This window comes from Falco naumanni, chromosome 4 (assembly GCF_017639655.2).
Source record: "Falco naumanni isolate bFalNau1 chromosome 4, bFalNau1.pat, whole genome shotgun sequence".
In the NCBI taxonomy this organism is placed as follows: domain Eukaryota; kingdom Metazoa; phylum Chordata; class Aves; order Falconiformes; family Falconidae; genus Falco; species Falco naumanni.
In genome coordinates, this window is record NC_054057.1 from 62,656,936 (window position 1) to 62,678,345 (window position 21,410).

Here is a 21,410-nt window from a genome sequence, read left to right on the forward strand (position 1 = left end):
GCAGGGGGGTGGGATTGGGCACTACAAGCTGGGCTCCCATGGTGACGCCCCTGTGCCCACCCAGGGTGCGTGGAGTTCCTGGACCAGCCCACCATGGCCTTCGTGCGGCTGCAGGAGGCGGTGGAGCTGGACTCGGTGCTGGAGGTCCCTGTCCCTGTGCGGTTCCTCTTTGTGCTGCTGGGGCCCAGCAGCACCCACATGGACTACCACGAGATTGGGCGCTCCATCTCCACCCTCATGTCTGACAAGGTGAGTGCTGTATCCCTGCCGGGGCTTGGGAGCCCACAGTGCCCCTGGGCTGGGTGTTCTGACCCCGCTGCTGCCCCGCCAGCAATTCCATGAAGCTGCGTACCTGGCTGATGACCGCCACGACCTCCTCAATGCCATCAATGAGTTCCTGGACTGCAGCGTGGTGCTGCCGCCCTCTGAGGTGCAGGGTGAGGAGCTGCTGCGCAGCGTTGCCCACTTCCAGCGTGAGATGCTGAAGAAGAGGGAGGAGCACGAGCGAAGACTGCTGCTGGAGCCCAAGTCCCCCGAGGAGAAAGGTGCCAGCACAGCAGGGCTCGGGCAGGGTCTGGGTGGGGGCACCTGGCTGGCAGGGTCTCACTGTCCGTCCACCTGTCTGTCCATGGGGCACAGCGCTGCTGAAGTTGAAGGTGGTGGAGGGTGAGGGTGAAGAGGAGGATGACCCCCTGCGGCGCACGGGCCGGCCCTTTGGGGGGCTGATCCGGGACATGCGGCGGCGGTACCCCAAGTACCTGAGCGACTTCAGGGATGCGCTGAACCCCCAGTGCATTGCAGCCGTCATCTTCATCTACTTTGCTGCGCTGTCACCGGCCATCACCTTTGGAGGGCTGCTGGGTGAGTGCTGGGGGCACAGCACTGTGCTGGGGCACTCAGCTGCTGCGTGCTGCCCGGTGGGTAGGAGCTGCAGGGCCAGCGGCTGCGACACTGGGGACGACGGGCCCTGTCCCACGGGGTGTGCCTGAGCCTGTCCTGCCTGCAGGGGAGAAGACGCAGGACCTGATTGGGGTGTCTGAGCTGATCATCTCCACATCACTGCAGGGTGTGCTCTTCTGCCTGCTGGGCGCCCAGCCCCTGCTTGTCATCGGCTTCTCAGGGCCCCTGCTCGTCTTTGAGGAGGCTTTCTTCACAGTGAGAGTGGGGCGAGCCCCTGTGGAGGGTAGCGGGGCGGGGGGACATTCCCAGGTGCTGTGGGACAGACATCCCCCCTTAGCCCCGCTGCTCCTGCTGGAGCCCTCCCCATGCCACTGCCCAGGGCTTTGCCCCAGCCCTGTGGCCATCCCTCCTGCTGACACTTGTCTGTTTGTCTGCATCTGTCCATCTGTCCGCACGGCACCGGCAGTTCTGCACATCCAATGAGCTGGAGTACCTGGTGGGGCGTGTCTGGATCGGCTTCTGGCTCATCCTCATTGTGCTGGTCATGGTGGCCTTCGAGGGCAGCTTCCTGGTGCGCTTCGTCTCCCGCTTTACCCAGGAGATCTTCGCCTTCCTCATCTCTCTCATCTTCATCTATGAGACCTTCTCCAAGCTGGCCAAGGTGAGGTGGCAGGGCTGGGGTTGGGGTGTCTGTGGGGCAGGGGCAGGCAGGCCTGGCCTGAGCACTGTGCTGCCGCAGATCTTCCAGGAGCACCCCCTGCACGGCTGCCTGCGGGTGAACGGCACGGTCACGGAGGCAGAGGCGTGGAGGAACACCAGCGCAGCCCCGGCCAATGGCACGGTCGACCGTGCTGCAGCCAAGGTGACGGGGCAGCCCAACACGGCGCTGCTCTCGCTGGTGCTGATGGCCGGCACCTTCTTCATCGCCTTCTTCCTGCGCAAGTTCAAGAACAGCCGGTTCTTCCCCGGACGGGTGCGTGGGGCAGGCGGGACGGCAGCGCAGGCACTGCGTGGGGCCCTGGGGTGAGCCCAGCTTTGGGGGCAGGGCTGAGCCGGGGTGGAGGGTCGGGCAGTGGGGCTGGGGCTGGGCTGACGCTGCTCTTCCCCCAGATTCGGCGGCTCATCGGGGACTTCGGGGTGCCCATTGCCATCCTGGTGATGGTGCTGGTGGACTACAGCATCCAGGACACCTACACGCAGGTCAGCACCCAACCACCCTCCCCGGGCAGGGCACCCCAACCCTGCACACTCTGGGGGGGTCCCAGCACCACAGAGCCCCAGTCCCACTTGCTGCCGCCATCCTGCTCCCGGCGTCTGCGGTGCTCTGCTACCTCCCGCTCCTGGCATCGCACCTTTCCTCTCCCTGCTTTGCTGGGAGCCCTTTGAGTGCCAGTGCCTCCCCAGCTCACCGCACAACCCTCGGCACCCCTCACTTGGGGGGACCTGCCTGCCAGGGGGCAGAGCTGGTGCCCCTGCCCGAGCGTTTCTTGCCCCCTCCTCACAGAAGCTGAGCGTGCCTAGTGGGTTCTCGGTGACAGCCCCGGACAAGCGGGGCTGGGTGATCAACCCCCTGGGTGAGAAGAGCGACTTCCCGGTCTGGATGATGGTAGCCAGTGGCCTCCCCGCCGTCCTCGTCTTCATCCTCATCTTCATGGAGACACAGATCACCACGTGAGCGCAGCGGGGCTGGGCTGGGGGTCCAGCAGGGCAGTGCGGGGCACGAATGGGGCAGGGTGTGCCGTGCTGTGCTGAGCTGAGCCAAGCTGTGCCATGCTGTGTCAAGCTGTGCTGAGCTGTGCCATGTTATGCTGAGCTGTGCCAAGCCATACTGTGCCAGGCTGAGCCGTGCCAAGCTGTGCTGTGCCATGCTGAACAGTGCCATGCTGAGCCATGCCAAGCTTTGCAGTGCCAAGCCGTGCCAAGCCCTGTCAAGCCATGCCGACGGTCTGCCCTTGTGCCCAGGCTGATCATCAGCAAGAAGGAGCGGATGCTGCAGAAGGGCTCTGGGTTCCACCTTGACCTCCTGCTTATTGTGGCCATGGGTGGCTTCTTCGCACTCTTCGGGCTGCCATGGCTCGCCGCGGCCACGGTGCGCTCCGTCACGCACGCCAATGCCCTCACCGTCATGAGTAAGGCTGTGGCACCTGGGGACAAGCCCAAGATCCAGGAGGTGAAGGAGCAGCGGGTCACCGGGCTGCTGGTGGCTGTGCTCGTTGGTAGGTCCAGCCCTGCCCACTGTGGGTCCCCCACCAGCCCTGCTCCATCCTGCATGGCCGTGGCAGGGCCGGGCAGCCATGGGGAGCTGCAGCAGTGCAGGGAGCAGCATGGAGGTGGGGGGACTGGGTCCACACAAACTGGGGTGCCCTGAGCCCTGGCTGACTTGGCATAGCCACTGGGCACCAGTGATGCAGGAGCCTCCCCAAGCGTGGGGTGTGACAGGGCAGGGAGGAGTGGGGCTGGGGAGGGGGCTTTGTGAGCCCTGGCCCCAGTTGGAGCTCTGGGTACCCCCTGCCTGGGCACTGCAGCTGACCCTGCTCTGGCCCAGGCCTGTCCATCGTCATCGGGGACCTGCTACGACAGATCCCACTGGCTGTGCTCTTCGGGATCTTCCTTTACATGGGTGTCACCTCCCTCAATGGCATCCAGTTCTACGAGCGCCTGCAGCTGCTGCTGATGCCCCCCAAGCACCACCCTGATGTCACCTATGTCAAAAAGGTTGGGGGGGGGGGGATATCTTAGGGGGTGGGACCATTATCTGGGGCACTCTCAGGTTGGGGGTGTCTGCAGGACAGACTCTGGCAAAGCCTTGTTCAGGGGGTTGGGATCGGGGGGGACACAGGGCAGTTCCTGTGAGGCAGCCAGACCCTGGCAGGGGTGTGGGGGAGCTGTGTCTGGGGAGGGGGCGAATGGGGACTGCTGGGGGCCAGTTGTGCTTGGGGTAGGTTGGGGAGTTGGGGGTCTGGCACACGTGTGGCCCCAGCACTGACACCTGTCCCCGTGCAGGTGCGCACACTGCGCATGCACCTCTTCACAGGGCTGCAGCTGGCATGTCTGGCTGTGCTCTGGGCCGTCATGTCCACGGTGGCCTCCCTGGCCTTCCCCTTCATCCTCATCCTAACGGTGCCACTCCGCATGTGCCTGCTCAGCCGTATCTTCACTGACCGGGAGATGAAGTGTGTAAGTACCTGCTCCGTGGCCAGCTGCATCCCTCATCCCCGGGGGTGCTTGGTCTGTGACGGCTGGATCCAGCCAGGTGGGGGGTGACGGGGGCAGACCCTCTGCCTGCTCAGCTGCCATCTCCCCACAGCTGGATGCAGATGAGGCCGAGCCCATCTTCGACGAGCGGGAAGGTGTGGACGAGTACAATGAAATGCCGATGCCGGTGTGACCGCACACCAGCCAGCGAGTCACCCGGGGCCGGGCATGGCCAGGCCCCCGCGTTGCCGTCCTGTGCAGGGCTGGGGGCAGCGGCTGCGCAGCTGTGCCCAGCCAGGGACGGGCACCCCACGCTCCCCACGCCTTCAGGTGGGACCCCTGCCAAAGAGATGCCGGCCCGCAGCCTTGCCCCACCAGGGACCCCCTGCACCCCTCCTGAGCAGTGCAGGGCTGGGCTGTGCCTTCAGTCCCCCTTGGGCACATCCTGACCACACCACGGGGCAGAGCCCCCCCGGTCACCCCCCAGCAGAGCTGCAGGTCCTGGCCCTGCCTCAGCCCCTCTGCAGCCCCAGCCTGGCCCTGGGCTCCCACCAGACAATCAGGTGTTGCCTAAATCTCACCATGTTTTATTTAACAGAGTAATTTAAAAGGCAATAAACAGCTTTGTAGTGAGCATGCCAGGCTGAAGGGGGGCCCGGGTGGGGAGAGGAGGGGGGCGAGCCCCATGCCCCCCTGCCCGCGCTGTGGCCGTGCAGGGGCAGGGCTGCAGGCAGCAGCACCCCCTGCACCACACGCTGCCAGGGCCCGGTACGGGCACTGCTGCCAAGGTGGGGGGGGGGGGCATGGGGGTCACCTTGCAGGGGCCCAGCCCAGCTGCTGCCTCCTACTAATAAACAGAATGGACTTTGCACATTTTTCACCAGTTTTATTGTAAAGTTAACCCCTGCTTCCCAAGCGCCCCCCCCCCCTCCTCCCGCCTCAGGGCCTGGGGAGCAGCCCCCTGTGCAAACCTGCTCCCTGCCATGTGTGGGGGCTGCCGCAGCACCCCCCCCCACCCCCACCCCCCCAGACCCCACAGGTGCTAACCCTCCCTCCCAGTGTTGGGGGCAGAGGGACATCCCCAAGGCTGCCAGGAAGCCAGGCAAGGCCCCCTGGCAATGACTCTTACAGACAGGGCTGGGGTGGCTGGGCTGGGGGGCGGCAGCGAGGGACCTCCCGCCCCCTCCCCACCGCCCCCAGCACCCAAACACTCCCCTATGCACCAGTCAAGTCACACCCCTTCCCCCTGCTAATGGCAATAAATAATCTCACACTACCCCAGCCCCACATCAAGGAGCAGGTGCCCACAGCCTGGCCCTGCGTCCCCCAGGACAGGGGATGGCTCTGTCTCCCCCACCCCACCCCCCACCCCAAGGGGAAAAGGGCTGGCAGCACCCGCCTGCACCCACCCCTGCCCAGGGCCTGGGACTCGGGGCGTCTGTCCCTCAGAAGCGCAGCTCCCTCAGCTTCTGCCGCAGGTAGTGCTTGGCCTCCTCGATGCCACTCACCTTCTCCAGCTCCGTGTAGGGCAGCTGAAAGGGGACAGGGAGAAACCGTCAGAGCAGCCCTGCCACCCCCACCACCCCCTGCAGCCAGCCCCAGCCATCCGTGGGGCAGGGGGAAGAACCAGGACTCGGCACCTTCCCAGGGGAAGGACGGTGCCGTTCCAGCGGAACGGGGGACACGGGAGGAGCAGCCGAGCCCCAGCTCAGCATTCCACCCCACCCCAGGCAAGGTGCTGCCTCCTGGGGGGGCAAAATTCCCCACATGCCTGCCTGCGCTGGCTCTGCTACCCCCGACCCTGGCCACCCACTGGCGAGGGCGGGCGGTCCCATCCCCATCCCCATCCCCGCTGGGGTGAGCCCAGCACACACGTGGGGAGGATGTGCGGCACTGCAGGGCCAGGGGCGCTCTCAAGCCTCCCCTGACCTTTAACCGCAGTCGCCAACCACCCGGGGAGGGGTGAGGAGCGAAACGCAGCTGCCCTCCTGCCGAGCAGGGTCGGGGACCCCGGGGCTAGCGGCAGCAAGGGGCAGCCCCCAACAGCAGGGCTGCAGCAGCGAGCCCAGGTAACAGTTCTGCCCCAACGCATCACTTTAACCACAGCCAGCGAGGGAAAGGCAGCAGTGGGACCCACAGAAAGGGGGACTCCCCTCCCTTTGCCCAGGGGAGCCAGTACAGGGCACCGAGAGGGAGTGGAGACCCCACTGGGAAAGCTGAACTGGATGTCGGTCTGTGGAGCCAGGAGTACTCTGTGACCCCCAACAGCAAATACAACCTGGAGCTGAACACCCACCAGAAGGGCCACAAAGCCCTGGGCCACCCCGACCACAAGACAGATGCACCCACGGGGGGGGGAGCAGAGGTGGGTCTGGGCTTGTGCCCTATCACTGCCCTTGCAGGCACTGTCTGGGGACAACCCGGCAGTCGCTTCTCTAAACAGACCCAGTCCCTAAAAACACCGATTCCCAGTTCAAGGTCCTCTTGCCCCAGGGCTTGTCACCGACAGCCCCTGCTCCAGCCCAGATGCACGCCTGTCCCCACACTCATCTGGGAGCACCAAAGGAATTGTGCAAACCCGCCCACCAGCAGCCGCATGGGAAGGGATCCACAGGGACAACCAGGAGAGTCCAGCCACCACCAGTGCTCCCCTCCACGTTGCTCTCAGGGACCGGGGAGCAAAGCTTGCCAGGGCAGCTGGAAGCTCTGCTGGTCCAGCATCCCCGAAGGCACCATCAGTGCTCATGGAGCACGACTAAGGGTGGCTGTCACCCACACGCCTTGGCTGCCTGGCAGCACCACAGAGGGCTAAAAGCATTACACCGCGGCAACAGGACCCGCACGCTCACCCCACCGCAGTCCAGCTCTCGGCGCGTTTTGCTACCCAGGCACAAGAGGAGTCCTGCCCCATCCCACCTGGGAACATGGAAGTACAGGAGAAGCCTCCTCCAGGCTTGGAGATCCTGCTAAAAGAGGCAGCCGCAGGGGGCTGGGGCCGGAGCTACGCAGGGCAGTGCTCAGCCCAGAACTCACCTGCCCTTCCCAGCCCCTAGGGCTGAGCGGATGAGCCCCGCACACACACCAGGAGGCAGCTCTGGCCACCTTGGAGAGCAGGGGGAAAGCATCCCCCTCTGCGGGGAAGTGACCCACCGCTCGTCTGCGCCGCTCAGGGCTGTGCCACCCAGCTGGTCCTGCACCGTCCATGGACAGCAGGAGACCAGGGCCCTGCAGGGGCTGCATTCATGAAGCCCACTCAGAGCAGGGCTGGGGCCCAGCCTTCTGGAGGAGCCTGCACGGGGCTGGGTCTGCAGGAGAGCTGTTGGGGAAGCGCTCCCTGCATGGCAAGGGGGTGGGTCTACTATACCAGAAGCATCCAAGGCTGCTTGGAGAGGCCACTGCCATCCCTCGGGAGTTGCAGATCATGACACATAGGAGTTGGCCTGCAAAGGAGGAAGCTTTTTCTTACCAGCTCATTGAGAAACAGGGCTAGCAATAGGCATCGTGAGGGGCCAGGATGGGAAAATTTGGCACAGATGACACAGGGACTCCACAGAAAGGCTAGATCCTGACATGGGCGCTGCACAGGGCTCAGGACCTGTTTGCAACCATCACAGATGAGCAAGTGGGATGGGACACATGGACAAACTGCACACACTGCCCCGGGACAGCAGACAGGCGGTGTTCTCCAGCAGTCCCACGCAGGCCAGGGACAAAAAGGTTACTAACTTTGTCCGGGGAGAAGGAACCAAGTCCTCTGGCTCCTGAATCAAAGGTTTCTGGCAGTTCTGCTACAAAGCCATCTCCTTCCACTGCTCCATGCTCATTTCCTCACTGCCCAGCTCTGCAGGGTCTGCCTCCCCAGGAGGCTTGCCCTTCAGACACTATGGAAGGATCAAGAACACAGAAAACTCCTTCACACGCAAACAGACTGGAAGCAAGTAATGCCAGAGCCAGGACAGGGTCTGTGGGAACATCAGATCCAGCCGCTTTTCAGGGCAGGATCCTGGGAAGGAAGGAGCGTGTCCTCACCTAGAAACTTTCAAGGGAAAAGAGCTGGCTGTCAATAAAAGGTCAGGACCACCAGGTAAAAGAACACCTACCTGGGAAAGGGCCAAGAGCCAGAGCACCTGTGGGCAGAGTAGAGGGCCCACAGTAGGTGACCCTGTCACAGCACTCCCACCGCCTGCCAGAGGGGTGGAAGCAGCACACAGGTCGGACCAGAGGACAGAGGCAAGGAAGGGTCCGGGTGCAAGATCCGTCAATGCCCTTTGCAGTCACGGCAGGCAGCCCCTGCGCACTGTGCCACAGCAGCCCTGCTCAGAGGCACTGCCAAACCCACAGCTGCTGCTGCTACAGATCAGCGGCACCCCGAGGAGGAGCCGGCCCTGGCACGGTCACACAGACACAGCCAGACAGCTTAGCAGCATGCCAGACATGACAGGCAGTCCAGCACCCATCGAGCACACACGCTCAATGCAACAGTCAGCAAGAGAAGGCCTTAAATTAAATACAAGGAGGGCTGAACTGTCAGGGTCAAAGAGCTGCAGACAGGCACAACGTCCAGCTGGCCAAGTCACAAGCCACATACCCCAGCAGTCAGTATGGGGGCCAATGCTGATTAGTATCCTCATCAGTGACCCGGACCAAGTGCACCCCCGGCAAGGCCGCACAGTACCAGATGGGGAGGAGTGGCTGACACACGAGATGGTTGTGCTGCCATTCAGAAGGACCCAAAAGGGCTGGAGAAATGGCCCTCAGGCAGGGAAGGGCCAAGCCCTGACCCTAGCGGGGAATAACCCCACGAACCAGGAGAGGCTGGGGCCAACTGGCTGGAAAGTGGCTTTGCAGAAAAGGGACTAAGGGTCCCCAATGGACAAACTGAATGCTGGCCAGCAGTGCTCCCTTGCAGCAAAGGCGCGACAGCATCCCAGGCTGTGTTAGGAAGAGCATGGTGAACAGGCTGAGGGAGCGGATCCTTCTCTGCTGCTCAGCACTGGTGAGACACATCTGGAGTGTCCAAAGCTGGGCTCCCCAGAACAAGACATGGGCATAGCGGAACATGTCTGGTGCAGAGCCACAAAGATGATTATGGGACTAAAGCACATGATACATGAGAAGAGGCTGACAGAGCTGGAGAAGAAAAGGATCGAAGCATCTTATCTATATGTACAAATGCCCAAAGACGACAGATCCAGACTCCTAGTGGTGCCCAGTGACAGAGACTGAGGCAAGGGCACAAACCCAAAATATTGGAAATCCCATTTAAACTTAAGAAAAAGCTACACACAAACATGCTCCCCCAAACACAAGAAAATCCTCTTGTACTGTAAGGGTAAAGCAGCATGGGCCTTGAGTCTGGAACAGGTTACCCAGAAAGCAACCTGTCACTGAGCCATTCAGAACTCGACAGGACATAGTACTGAGCAACCTGCTGTAGGTGAGCCAGAGTTGGGCTGGATGATCTCCAGAAGCCCCTGCTACTACCTCAACTACTCCGTGATTCTGTAAAGGTGTCAGAAGAAGAAATAGAGGAAATAAACCTCAAACAAGAAGAGTAACCACCAAGCTATGAAGCAGCTTCAACTCAAGAAGTTGAACTGCCTGGGGTTCTTTGTCTTAAAGGGAAGCGACCTCTGGAACCACAAGCACAGAAGAAGGTAACCACAGAGCTGCTCTTCACTCCTTTGTGGTTCCAGACCCAGCAGCACCATGCTGGCTAACCAGACAGCAGGTTTAAAACAAACAGAGCCTGTTGCAAGTAGTACTGCCTGAAGCTTGTTGGCACTGGATGCTGCAGGTGTGGAAGAAATACAGGACCAAAGAGGAATACAATGCTGAGAGAAGAGGTCCGTCAGGGTGACTCAACATGGCTGTTCAGACACATGCTCTGTTGCAGGAGTCCTTGGACTATCCACAGTCCATTTCTGACTCATCTTCTCACGATCTGCCACCGTGTGCTGCTGGAGGAGTAGAGGGGATGGGACCAGAGTGCCTGTTGTTACATACCCAAAGGGAGCTAACCATGCCAGCAGCTGCACACTGATAAGGCACGCTGAGCAAAGGGGAAGAGCTCCTGCAGCTTTCATCAGGCGGGTCCCAACACCTCACAGCATGCTGCCGGACGGAGCACCTCCCCGTGCACACGAGGAGCCAGAGCATGCTCTTCCTTGCCTGCACCCATGCCCATTCTGCCTTGCTCCTCAGAGCAAGGGGCTGGTGATCAGCAGCCCTGACCTGCACTGGGGGCGCAGACCCCAGCAGTAGCGGTTACCAGAGACAGCCTGAGATGGGGCATGGACCCCACAGCTGGGCCAACTGCAGGGTGAGCACAGTCCCTGGCTGCTGTGGGTGGCAGGTGTGCTGGGCAGAGGGCAAGCAGAAAAGGGCAGCTTTTGGCTCTCGGACACAGTGGCACAAAGATGGGAGCAGGGGCAGCTGTGCCAAGTGCCTTTCCTCAACCAAGGGCATCCCGGAGCCCAGACATGCAGCGAGAGCCTGCGGCATCGGCCTTGAGCCCAGCAGTGGACACTGGGGAGCCCTCCTCTGCACAACAAAGCTGCTGGTCCCCACTGCTGCCTGGGGACACGGCTGGCCCTGGGCAGCCCGTCCTGAATGCCAGCACAAGAGAGACCCAGGGTGCAGTGCACAGGAGAGCTGGTCCCGCTCCACTGCTCTGCACTTTGGGATCTCCAAGGAAATACCCCAACCTGAGTCACAGGACTGCCAAAGCTATGCATAAACAAAGGGCTTCTGAACTATGTATGTTGCAAATTATGAAATTAGGAGGAGCTTTGTGTTGGCACGCTGTGCCGTCGCAGCAGGGGAGGTAAGAAGCTTTAAGAAATGGTTATGGAACTGCTTGGTAGAGCTATGACTGCAACTCAGGTGATCTCTGAAGTAAAGTAAACAGGAATAAGAGGCCTGCGCTTCTGAGTTGTTTTCCTCAGAAAGATCTGTCCTCAAGCTAAAAATCACCCCACAAATAGGCTTATAGAAGCTGCACACCTTAAAACAACATCTGAAGTTTTCAAAGAAATCTGAAGACAATTGCGAAGGTGTGGCAAAGCCTTGAGGGCTTCTCTGTTCACAGAGGCTGCACCAAATGGACCAGAGCTCCGAGACAGGCACTGAAGGGAGGTTTCCCTCCTTGCCTCGCCTCCACTTGCACATCCATGCTTGCAGAAGTGACAGCCAGGACCACAGCGCAGGTTATCAGGCCGAGCCACATCCCCCACTTGGTTTCCACCCGAGGCCCTGCAGCAGACACTGCTGCTGCTGACATGCCTGCTGGGCCCAGGCTGAGCCAACTTCCCCTTCTCCCCTCCCTGCCCAGCAAGCAGGTTGGGTCCAAGCTCCAGGTGGCAGACCCGCAGGATGGGATTCCTGCTGGACCAGCAGACAGGAGGGGGCTGGCCCCTTGTCTGTACTTTCCACTGGGGCACCAGGGCTGGCATCACCTGCCAGCTGCAATGAAAAAAGTCTTGGGGTGTGGTGGGGGAGGGCAAAAAGGAGTCATGAGGATGAGTCGCTGCTTCCTCTCACGAGCAGCAAGCATGGAAGGATGGCTCCTGTTGGATTGTTTACAGTGGGGATGCCAGCTCTGCCGCCCGCAGCCTGTCACCCATCTTGTTGCACAGCCACGGGCCGTTCCTGCCTGGCGGGAGGAGGGGAAGGGGGCAGTCCCCTGCTTACCTGCACCAGACAGTAGCCCAGCAGTCGCAAGTGCCTGTCCCTCATGGCTCGCGAGCCCACAAGTATGTCGGAGTTCTGGCAGTAATGCCATTTGTCATTGACCGACAGCACCACCCTGCAGAGGACAGAGCCAGGGGAGAAGAGCAGCGTTACCCCACGCCACAGACCCTGCAGGCAGGACGGGCAGCAGTGTGGCCCGCACCTGGTCCCCAGCACTGCAGTGGGTGAAGGGCAGCACCCCTTATGCCTGGCAGCACGCCCAGCTGGGACATGGTGCACCCCGGGGCTGGGGGGTGGTGGGGACAGGGGTCTCTGTAGCACAGCCTGCGTGGCCACCAGGCACCTGGCAGCACAGGGCAGAAGGGGGCTGGGGCTGAATTGGGGACAGCAGGGGCTGCAGCCGGTGCCAGCACGGGCCCAGCTGTGATGCTGGAAGGGAGCGGGGACACAAACCGGCTCTGCTCAGTTACCTCTGAATCTCTTCGGCTCCTTGTGGCCCATTGCCTGGCCCTCGCTTGGGGCTGGGCCGGCACGGAGAGGGTGGAGGGCAGGCATCCTCGACAGGGGGTGGGCTGCTTTCCTCCGGTTCCTCCTGGTCCTGCTCCCCCTGGAAGCAGTTGTGATCATGCCCAGGGCAGCCTGTGGTAGCCTCCTCCTCCTCCTCCAGAATCTTGCTGATGGGGAACTGGAAGAGGGTGGCTGAGGAGGTGCCCCTGGGGGAGCAGTCAGGGGTGCCAGCTGGCTGCGCAGAGAGGCACTCAGAAGGGCTGCTTAACGTGGAGCTGCCCTGGCTCTCCAGGGAAGACTCTTTGCTCAGGCCGCAGTAATAGTCCGAGGGGGGCTGGTAGCAGGGCCCCCCCAGGGCAGGGCAAAGCGTGGGGAGGAACCGCCCAGCCAAGTTGCTCTCCCGGGAGCCCGGGGGGCTGCTTGGCGTCTCTGGAGCAAATGGGGCAAAGTCCTGCAAGTCCGAGGTCAGGGCCAGGACGCTTGTGCGCAAGGAGATGGCGGCAGGGGAAGTTGTAGCATGGGCAGAGGGAGCCTTGGAAGCTGCAGGAACACGGGAGAGAGGCAGCACAGTGCCCGAGCGGTTAATCCACAGCAGGAAGTCTGTGGAGAGAGAGAACAGGGATCAGCACTGGGCCTTGAGACCCCTTTACTGATGGAACACAGGCTCAGGGACCCCGCGTGCCCCACGGTGGGCCGTTGTGCCAGCCAACCCGGCAAACAGGAGCGCAGAAGGAGCTCCCCGCTGCACTGGCCCAGCTGAGCCCTCCTGCGGCAGGGGTGGCTCAGGAAGCTTTGTCCCAAAGTGCCAGGGTAAGGCAGGGACAAAGCAGCTAAATCTAGTTCTGCCCTGAATATTCTCCCAGCCTCAGGCCTCCCCCAAGCAGCTGCAGCTTCTGCTGCACCCACAGCCCCCCAGATCCCAACTGCCAGCCCCCTCCCCAGAGCCACAGCCCTGCCCCAAAGCGCGCGCCCAGCCAGGCAACCTGTGCAGTATCCTGGGGGCAGCACCTCGTCCTGCCGATAGCACTCCTCTCCCACCAGCTGCCGCAGGGCCTCTGCCACCAGCCCCTTGTAACTGAGGGGAAAAAGAAGAGTCGGAGGATACACTAGAGAGGGCCCCCAGCCTGCCCCACCGAGCCCTGCCGACCCACGTTCTCCCTCTGAGCACATCTGTAGAGATGGGAAGGTGCCTGGGAGTGAGAAATAATAACAGCCTTGAGCTTCAGGCTCTGCTGTTCTGGGGCAAGGAGGGGACATGCTTCAACTCATTCAGAAGAAAAGCTCCTCCCAATATTGCTGCACCAACAACGTATTCTTCCTCACTGAAAGGGTTGCCAAGCACTGGAACACACTGCCCAGGGAAGTGGTGGAGTCACCGTCCCTGGAGAAATTTAAAAGACCTGTAGACATGGCACTTAGGGACGTGGTTTAGCAGTGGAGTTGGCAGTGTTAGGTTAATGGTTAGACTCTTGTGATCTTAAGTGTCTTTTCCAACCTCAACAATTCTGTGATTCTAAAGAATTCTAAATGATTCTACACTGCTCCACTACAGGCTTCAGAGCTCACGTACAGGCCTTTACCCCAGCACCGTCCTCAGCTGGGATCCTACCAGTACAACGTCACAGACCACATGTCCCAAGTGACACCACTCTGCCCACCTGCAAGGGACAGGCAGAGGGGTGCCCAGCAGACTGCACTCCCAGCCATGCTCTCCCCTCCCCAGCACACTGCCTGCCGCCACCACTGACCTGTACTTTCTGTTGGCTTCGTCAGCTGTCAGAGCATGCTCAAACATGAGGACACGGTAGCGTGGGTCGAGACGTGGGCCGCTGTAATCATGGAACTCCAGCTCCACTGCTGCATCCAGCAGCGAGAGGTAGCGGCGCACGATCAGCGCGTAGGGGCTGCCTGTGGGGAGAGGATGGCTGGCTAGACACCCCGGCAGCCCCTCCTTGCCCAGCCACACTCCTGGTGGGGCTGCCTGCCAGCAAGGTGGTCCTGCGCTCCCAAGGGGAGTCTGTTCTGCCCAATGCTTTCCAAGTCCATCCCCACCCCAGCCCCAAGCTCTAATGGCTGGGTTTACCCTGGAAAAGACCCAACATACTCATAACATTGGTGATGAATGCTGGGGAGAAGACTTGGTGCAGGACAGTCTGGGGGAAATGGCTAAGCTGAAACATGGACATGAGGATGTTGACTGTTGCCAGGGGCGAGCTGCCGGCTTTCTGCTCCAGGATGGCCTCCAGCTTGGGGAAGAGCTCGCTGTGGTTGGATGGGCGGTAATTCATGCGACTGAAGGGAAACACCAGCTTCTGGATCACCTGCAGGCAGGAGGAGAGGGAGTGGGGCCGGGCCAGGCAGCGGGATGAAGGTCAGGTCAGGCCCAGGCCTGCCCAGAGCCAGGTAGAAACAGGTTCTCACAACCCATATGGGTCAGGCCAGGTCCCGGTTGGTCCCGAGTAAGAACCCCCCGCCCAATGGCACAGAAGGGCCCTGCTTCCCCCCAGCACCAGGGCATCCCCAGAGCCAGCCCCAGGCGTCCCCCACAGACCAGGGCCAACACTCACCTTGCTGTCAAGCTGCTCCCCACGCTTCAGGAGAAAGTTAGCGATGGTATCAAGCAGCCGTGGCTCACGCAGCCGGTGCCGGGCCACATACTTGGCAATGAGGGCCATGGTGTAGGGGGTAAGGTTCTCTGCCTTCCTGGGGAGCCACTCTGCACAGAGCAAACCACAGCAGGGTATCTGTCAGAGGGGCCTGGCTCTGTCCAAAATGCAGCTCTCCAAAAGCCACTACAGCCTGGGCAGGAAAGGCAGTGCAGGCAGGCGGGAGGTAATGAGACCTGGGCAGCAGAGCCACCTCTCCTGAAATCCAGGTGGCTTCCAAAAACCATCAAATTATGGGGCTTGTGAAGAGGCTCGGGCAGATTCCAGTCACATGCACCCAGAAGGCACAGTAGGAACATGCATGGAATGGGGGGCCTTCTGTTAGAAACCCCACTGAAACCAACCTGCTCCCAGTCTTGAGGTGAGGCAGGCTCACAGCCCCAGGAAGGGCTGGGCTGGGATGATGTCAGTGACAGAGTAGCCATAGTGCAGGGCATCTCCTGCTCTGGCCTCACTGGTGCTCAGCCAGGCCCCAGCTGGTGCTGTCACAGACCCAGATATCCTCTGGGGCCAAGAAAGGAGGCTCCAAGGCTGCCACGTGCACAGACAGAGCCCAGCACACCCCACACTGGGGAGGAAGCTCGCACAGTGGGCAAGGTTGGGACCCTGCCTGGGCAGACCCTGCCCTCACCTGCCATACTGCGGATGAATCGCTCTTGGCGGTTCTCGTAGAAGAGCTGAGAGCTGAAGATGGCCTCCAGGGCCTTGTTGTTCGCCTCCTGGGCGCACAGAGCCAGCATCTCGTCCAAGAGGGCCAGCTCATGCTCCCGCATGGCACTCACTTGCCCCAGCGTATGCCTGACAAGGCGCAGGATCTTGCGGTTGTTGATCAGCTGCTGGTCGGAGGCTGGGTGTCCCTGCAGCGCCTGCGCTCGCAGCCGGTAGTAGGAGAGGAGCAGGAAGAGGGTCTGGGGGTGCCGCTCCTTCTCCAGGTGCCGCTCCAAACTGCTGAGGCAGGACTCGACCAGGGGGTGGGGGCTGGACGGGTGCAGCCGCATCACGCTGCTGAAAACCATGGAGACGTCTTTCTGGTTGAAGCGGCCCAGGCGGCTCCGGGATTCGTCCTCCAGCACTCGCACCAGCGGTGATTCCCCAGGCAGGCCTGTGACAGGGAAGGGATTAGGGACAGCCGGACCCCACCTCTCATCTTCACTAGGCACAGCCATCCTCGAAAGCTCAGGCACGAGACTATGGCCAGAGAAGGGCAGATTTGCCATGCCAGTGACAAACCAAGGATGAGAAAGGGAAAGAGGACCGGTCTGGCAAAGCCTGACCAGAACACCACCATGTTTGCACTGCAGAAAAAGTCACGTGGAGGCGTTGGATTATTCCCACCCATTTCACCAAAATGGATGTCCCTTAGTTCATCCACAAATGAAAGGTTTATTTCTTAAGTCTCAAACTGCTTAAAGATAAATAATACACCTCAAAGTACTTTAAAAAAAAATTTCTGTTGGAAGACAAATAAGACAGCCACATATTAAAAAAAAAAAACCTGTCCGTGTATGACAGGAATTAATCCTTTCACATTTCTAATTGTCTCCCATTTTCTACTTTAGCTTTAGTCTTTCAAACTCGGCTCCTGGGGAAAATACTTTCTTCCAACTCTACATATTATTCAGCCACAGAAAGACAGGAGGCCAGGCACACAGCGCGGCTACGAAAAAAGGCAAAGGCCATCCCTCATGTGTCAGGAGAGATATTTTCAGGAGATGCATGAAGCATTATGCACTGTATGAGGCCCTGGTAGCCCACTGGTCTCCTAAGCCAGCTGACAGGATTTTAATTTTCAAAAGCGCTTTAAAGCAACTAAGGCAGCATGGGGTAAGTTGCTGTGTTTTCTCATTAATCAAACATCAGTCAGAAGGTGGAAAAAGTGAAGAATTGGTCTGAGCAGTTGCTTTGTTCCTTAAAAAAGGCCTCAGAAAGGCAGACTGGCGTTTTCATTAACGAGTGGGTAAGCGTGGTGAGCAGGGAAGGGTGACAGATGGAGAACAAAGTGTGGGTCAAAACTAGAGCAGGCCAGGGGGAGCCCAGCTGAGGGGAGAGGCGCCTGGCAGCCCAGAGTTCAGTGTCAACAAACACAAGGTGCTGTGAGGCAGAGGGGGGAAGAGCAGAAACTTCTTCCCTCCCCCCTTTCAGCAGGATCTAGAGTTACTGCATCAACCCACAGCCGGGACTGGGCGTCTCCATACGTGGCTGGGCCAAGGCCTCAGCCCAGCATGCAGCTGCGGTGGAAAAAAAAAGCAAACAGAATGGCAGGAGATGTGCATGTGGGACAGTGGAGCGTGGGGCTGGCAGGAACCACTGGGGTGGGGAGGGCAGCCCCCTGCTGCTGCAGGCAACTGCCAGACATGATCCCCTTCCTCACAGGCCAGGGCATCTGCAGAGAATCTGTGGGGCCCGCAGCTGCCCCTGGCGCAGTCCTGTTCCCAGGACACGCCTGCCCACCAGCCCAGGCTCCTACTGTGCAGGAACCCAGCCAGGCTTGAACCTTTTCTCCTGAATATCAAATGCCCAACACAGGGCTCGTGGCTTGCAAAGGGTTTACCCAAGATCTTGCTTCTCACATTTTGATGCGCAGCTGTTTGCTGATTTTCAGGGACTGGAACAAAACTCAAGGAGTGGTTTATCCCGCAACTTGCCAGGCACTGTTGGCCACTGCTTCGACTGCTCTTTGGGCTGACATGCAGGGTGGTCCAGCCAGCTGAGCCCCCCAGAGTCCACCTGATTCCCTTCCCGCAGAGGGCAGGGCCTCCCCCTTCAAAGGGCACAGCTCTGCCTGCCACAAAGCCACCTTCACACGTAAACCCACACACAAACCCAGACACTAGCCCCTGTTCTGGCACACCCTTCCTCCTTCATAGCAGCCAGAGCAGCAAGCTCTCCTGTTACCTCACAAACCCAAGCGCCAGCCTGCATCCAGTTGCTCTGCCTGCTTTCCCCATTTTCTGTGGACAACCCCGCACAGGCAGATGCTAGCAGCCCGGGACACTCACCCAGTGCAGCAGCGGCGTACAGGCAGTTGACAATGCTGAAGTTATCGAACTTGGAGCAGCCACTGATGATGGCCTGACAGAGAGTCTGAAACTCCGGCTGTTCTAACATCTGGCCAGGCCCGCGACTCTCCCCGTTCAGCGTGGCCTGGCCCTGCTGCTGCTGCAAGAGCTGGCCCAGCTTGTGCAGGGCGATGGGGTAGTGGCTGGCGGACACCTTGCTGGGGTTCTGCGTGACCCACCGCAGCACTTCCCCTACGCTGCGTGAGCGCTCTATCAGACGCTTCATTGTGAAGAAGGTGTCATAACTCATCTTCTCATGAATGAAGTTCCAGCTCTTCCGCTTACCATGGCCTCGAGTCCTGTAGGCATCTGGGGGAAAGGTGTGCAGCAGCCCATGGCCGTAGGGGTCCAGGGGGAGCAGCACAGCCCGCTGCTTAGCTTTGCCTGCACAGTAGCAGGTGGGATACATCCCGGCCCTGCTCCTGTCACCAGCAGCCAGGCCCTGCAGGACGCCAGGCCGCACGCTCTCCCGGGTCAGAGCACGGAGCCATGGCAGCAGGCGCAGCATGGCGAGGGCAGGGCAGCTTGAGAGGCTTCCGAGAACTGGGAGACCCTGGGGATGAGACGGGGGATGAGAGGGGCAGTGAGTTCGTGTCTCTGGGAGGCCTGAAACCAGCAAGGGACACATGGAGCCCACACTGGGACCCCTCCTGCAGGGATCTGCCCCAGTGCAGGGGTGCCTGCCCGCGCCGTTCTGAGGTCCCCCCACCCACAAAGACCCCCTTGGCACCGGGACCCCCGGCCTGCACAGCCGCCCAGGCCGCGGGCCCGCAGCCCACTCGAGCCCCGGTGTTCCGGGACCCCGCTGTCCCCGGCCCACACAAGCCCCTCCCCTCTCCCGGTGCCCCCGGCTCGCACATCTCCCACCTTCCCGGCGCCCCGGCACATACAGAGCCCCGACGGGTACCGGGACCCCTGGGACACCCCGATCTTCCATTATCCCAGTGCCGGCACCCCCGGGCCGGACTGAGCTCTCCTCCCTCGGTACCGGGATCCCAGGGTTGCCCCGATCTTCCCCTCCCCTGGTACCAGGACCCCCGGGCCGGGCCGGGCTGGGCGGCACCGGCACCACGACACCCGGCCCACCACGGGCGCCGTCCCCACCCGCCCAGCGTAGGCGGGCCCCGCGGCGCCCGGCCAGCGACCCGGCCCGGCCTTGTCCCGCCCGGCCCCCGGCCCAGCCCTACATGGCGCTCGCGGCCGCGCTGGGACCCGCCGCCGCCCCGGCCGCTCAGCACCGCCCGGACATCGAGTCCGCCATCTTCCCGACAGCCCCCGTAGGGCCGAAGGAGGCCGTGGCCCCGCCCCCCGCACGGCCCACACTTCCGGGGGCGGTCCGGTCCGCGTGCGTAGCGGCATATGTAAATAAACGCTAACCGCCCTCCAATGAGCAAGCGTCTCGCGAAGGGGCGGGGCGGCTCTGCCGGCGCACGCGCGCGAGCTACAGCCCTGCGGTACGGGCAGCCTGAGGCGCAGGCCCCGCCCCGCCAGAGAACCCCGCCCCCCCGCAAGGGCCCGCCCCCGCCCCTCCCGCCGCCACGGTGCCCCCCCTTCCGCCCTTCCCCCGGCGGCGCAGCAGCAGAACCGGGAGGCCGCGACCGTTCACAGTCCTTTCTCTTTAATCGTAACAGAGCGGCGGGGAGCTCATGTTGCCCCCCGCCAGGAGCCCCGGAATTCCCGGGGAGCAGGCCCCGGGAGGTGCCGGGCGGCCAGACTGTCCTGCCGTGGGCAAGCAGCCCCAGCGGAGTGGCAGAGGCCCAGGCAGGAGGGCTCTCCCGTGCATAGGCCCGGGAGTGGCAGGTGGGGTGGGGGAGCCAGGCAGATGCTCTGCACAGGCTTGGGGGGCACTCGGACCCCGCCCCCCCACCCCACCCCCCCATCCCCAGAGGTAGCACTTGCTCCTGTGACAACCCTGGCTCCAGCTGCATGCGGGCAGGCTGTCTGCCTCCTACCGGGGTACCGGCCCTGCCAGGTCCTGCAGCCCCCGGGGGACACAGTCTGTGGACCCCCAGGCTCAGGTGCAGCAGGCAGTCTCCACCCAGGACCACGCATTCTCCGGGTGTGGCGGCTCCTTTCTGGGCATGGGGCCGTGCTATCTGCGGTACATGGTGAAGGCCATGAAGCTGAAGAGGAGGGTGAGGCCAGCTAGGAAGGTGGTTGCGGTGGCAGTGAAGACATGGCGGTACTGCAGCTGAAAGTACCAGAGCACGGCCAGCATCAGCACGAAGAGTGGCAGCATGAGGCTGCCCACGTTGAGGGCGGCGTGTACGGGGTCGGCAGAGGTGTGGGAGCCGGTGGGCGCGGGGGCCGGGCTGTGCTGGGAGATGTGGCAGTGCAGGACGCTGTTGTGTGCGAGGTGCAGGGCGGCCAGGCTCTGGGTGTCATCGCGGAGCAGCTGCCCCTGGTAGATTAGCCGCACTTGCTGCTCCTGCCCAGGAAAATAGGCCCTGGGGCAGGGGACAAGGAGGGAGTTGTCACACTCCCCCCAGGACACGCACCCCTCCATCCATCCCCCCAGGGGCAGGCGGCAAACCGACCCATCCACCCACCCTGCCTGCACAATGCCTGCACCCCTGTGCCTGCGCTTTGCCATCAGCCGCCCTGGGGGCACTACCAGAAGCCAAGGCACCTGCCAGGACAGGTCACCTGATGGCCCCACCAGAGACAGGCCCAGGCACCAAGGGCACACACCACCCACACAAGGACAAGGGTGGCAGCTCCCAGCTGCTCCAGGGAAGGAAGGCATGGCCAGCGGGGCTCGGGGACGCCCCCAGTCGGGACATCCCCGAGCGGTGCCGCGGGAGAACCGGTGTGCCCTGCCCCTCACCTCTTCAAGGCCCCGACGGTATCGCCGGGGCGCACCCGGGCCAGGCGCTCCGTGTCGTTGAGGAACTTCAGCCGCAGCACCATGGTGGGCTCGGTGGGGCCGCCGTCCCCCTCACTGAGGGGGCCCTGCGCGGGTGTGGGGCCGGCCCGGGGCCGCAGCCCCGCCGCCAGCCCACCCGCCCCATCGGCAGCCGCTGGGGCCGCCGCCGCCGCCGCCGGGGCCTTGTGCTCCACGGGGGTCGGGGCAGCGCTTGGGCCCTCCTCGGAGAGCGGCGCGGCGGCTCGGGGCGGCGCAGCAGGCTCGGGGGCGCGGGTGGAGGCCCAGGCCAGCCCCAACACCACGACCACCAGCAACAACGCGAAGAGCACAGTCACCTCATCGCCAACGCCCTCGATCAGCGCCATGGCGGCACCGCCTACCGACCTGAGGACATAGAGCGGGGCGGTCAGCCCGCCGGGCCGCCGGCAACCGGAGCCGCAAGCGGCCCGGGCCCCTCACCTGCCGCCATCGCAACCGCTTCCGCCTAACTGCAAGGCACTCCGGGAGATGTAGTTCTACTCTGTG

At 62.1% G+C, this 21,410-nt stretch overlaps 3 protein-coding genes across 4 annotated transcripts in view; 1 reads left to right on the forward strand and 2 right to left on the reverse strand.

Moving 5' to 3' along the window:
- The window catches only part of SLC4A2 (solute carrier family 4 member 2), a 19,541-nt gene extending 14,575 nt beyond the window's left edge, over positions 1 to 4,966 (forward strand). For both annotated transcript variants that reach the window (XM_040590233.1, XM_040590232.1), the window contains 12 exons: positions 65 to 249; positions 332 to 545; positions 640 to 861; positions 1,007 to 1,155; positions 1,367 to 1,561; positions 1,640 to 1,873; positions 2,011 to 2,100; positions 2,405 to 2,571; positions 2,863 to 3,116; positions 3,446 to 3,615; positions 3,904 to 4,077; positions 4,208 to 4,966. In XM_040590233.1, coding sequence (XP_040446167.1) covers positions 65 to 249; positions 332 to 545; positions 640 to 861; positions 1,007 to 1,155; positions 1,367 to 1,561; positions 1,640 to 1,873; positions 2,011 to 2,100; positions 2,405 to 2,571; positions 2,863 to 3,116; positions 3,446 to 3,615; positions 3,904 to 4,077; positions 4,208 to 4,288 — 2,135 coding nt within the window. In that variant the 3' untranslated portion in view covers positions 4,289 to 4,966. The remainder of the gene's footprint in view (positions 1 to 64; positions 250 to 331; positions 546 to 639; positions 862 to 1,006; positions 1,156 to 1,366; positions 1,562 to 1,639; positions 1,874 to 2,010; positions 2,101 to 2,404; positions 2,572 to 2,862; positions 3,117 to 3,445; positions 3,616 to 3,903; positions 4,078 to 4,207) is intronic.
- Positions 4,967 to 19,361, reverse strand: FASTK (Fas activated serine/threonine kinase). The gene is made up of 10 exons (XM_040590235.1): positions 19,207 to 19,361; positions 17,960 to 18,572; positions 15,592 to 16,062; positions 14,862 to 15,010; positions 14,399 to 14,615; positions 14,043 to 14,202; positions 13,278 to 13,369; positions 12,258 to 12,894; positions 11,788 to 11,902; positions 4,967 to 5,627 (listed from the first exon to the last, which is right to left on the reverse strand). The coding sequence occupies exons 2-10, from the start codon at positions 18,525 to 18,527 to the stop codon at positions 5,541 to 5,543; spliced, it is 2,496 nt and encodes an 831-aa protein (XP_040446169.1). The 5' UTR covers positions 18,528 to 18,572; positions 19,207 to 19,361; the 3' UTR covers positions 4,967 to 5,540.
- A 581-nt stretch (positions 19,362 to 19,942) lies between these two features.
- TMUB1 (transmembrane and ubiquitin like domain containing 1) lies at positions 19,943 to 21,377 on the reverse strand. The gene is made up of 3 exons (XM_040593238.1): positions 21,345 to 21,377; positions 20,847 to 21,269; positions 19,943 to 20,466 (listed from the first exon to the last, which is right to left on the reverse strand). The coding sequence occupies exons 2-3, from the start codon at positions 21,248 to 21,250 to the stop codon at positions 20,112 to 20,114; spliced, it is 759 nt and encodes a 252-aa protein (XP_040449172.1). The 5' UTR covers positions 21,251 to 21,269; positions 21,345 to 21,377; the 3' UTR covers positions 19,943 to 20,111.
- Between the last annotated feature and the right edge of the window lie 33 nt (positions 21,378 to 21,410).

Excerpts from the sequence above, each read along its gene's own strand:
- FASTK (XM_040590235.1), bottom strand. The coding sequence starts at position 18,527 with ATGCTGCGCCTGCTGCCATGGCTCCGTGCTCTGACCCGGGAGAGCGTG. Across the intron at positions 14,203-14,398 it reads ATTCATCACCAATGTTATGA|GCAGCCCCTACGCGCTGATC; the intron begins GTATGTTGGGTC and ends CTCTCCCCACAG. Across the intron at positions 13,370-14,042 it reads GAAGCCAACAGAAAGTACAG|TTACAAGGGGCTGGTGGCAG; the intron begins GTCAGTGGTGGC and ends TTTTCCCCTCAG.
- TMUB1 (XM_040593238.1), bottom strand. The coding sequence starts at position 21,250 with ATGGCGCTGATCGAGGGCGTTGGCGATGAGGTGACTGTGCTCTTCGCG. Across the intron at positions 20,467-20,846 it reads ACCGTCGGGGCCTTGAAGAG|GGCCTATTTTCCTGGGCAGG; the intron begins GTGAGGGGCAGG and ends CCCCTGCCCCAG.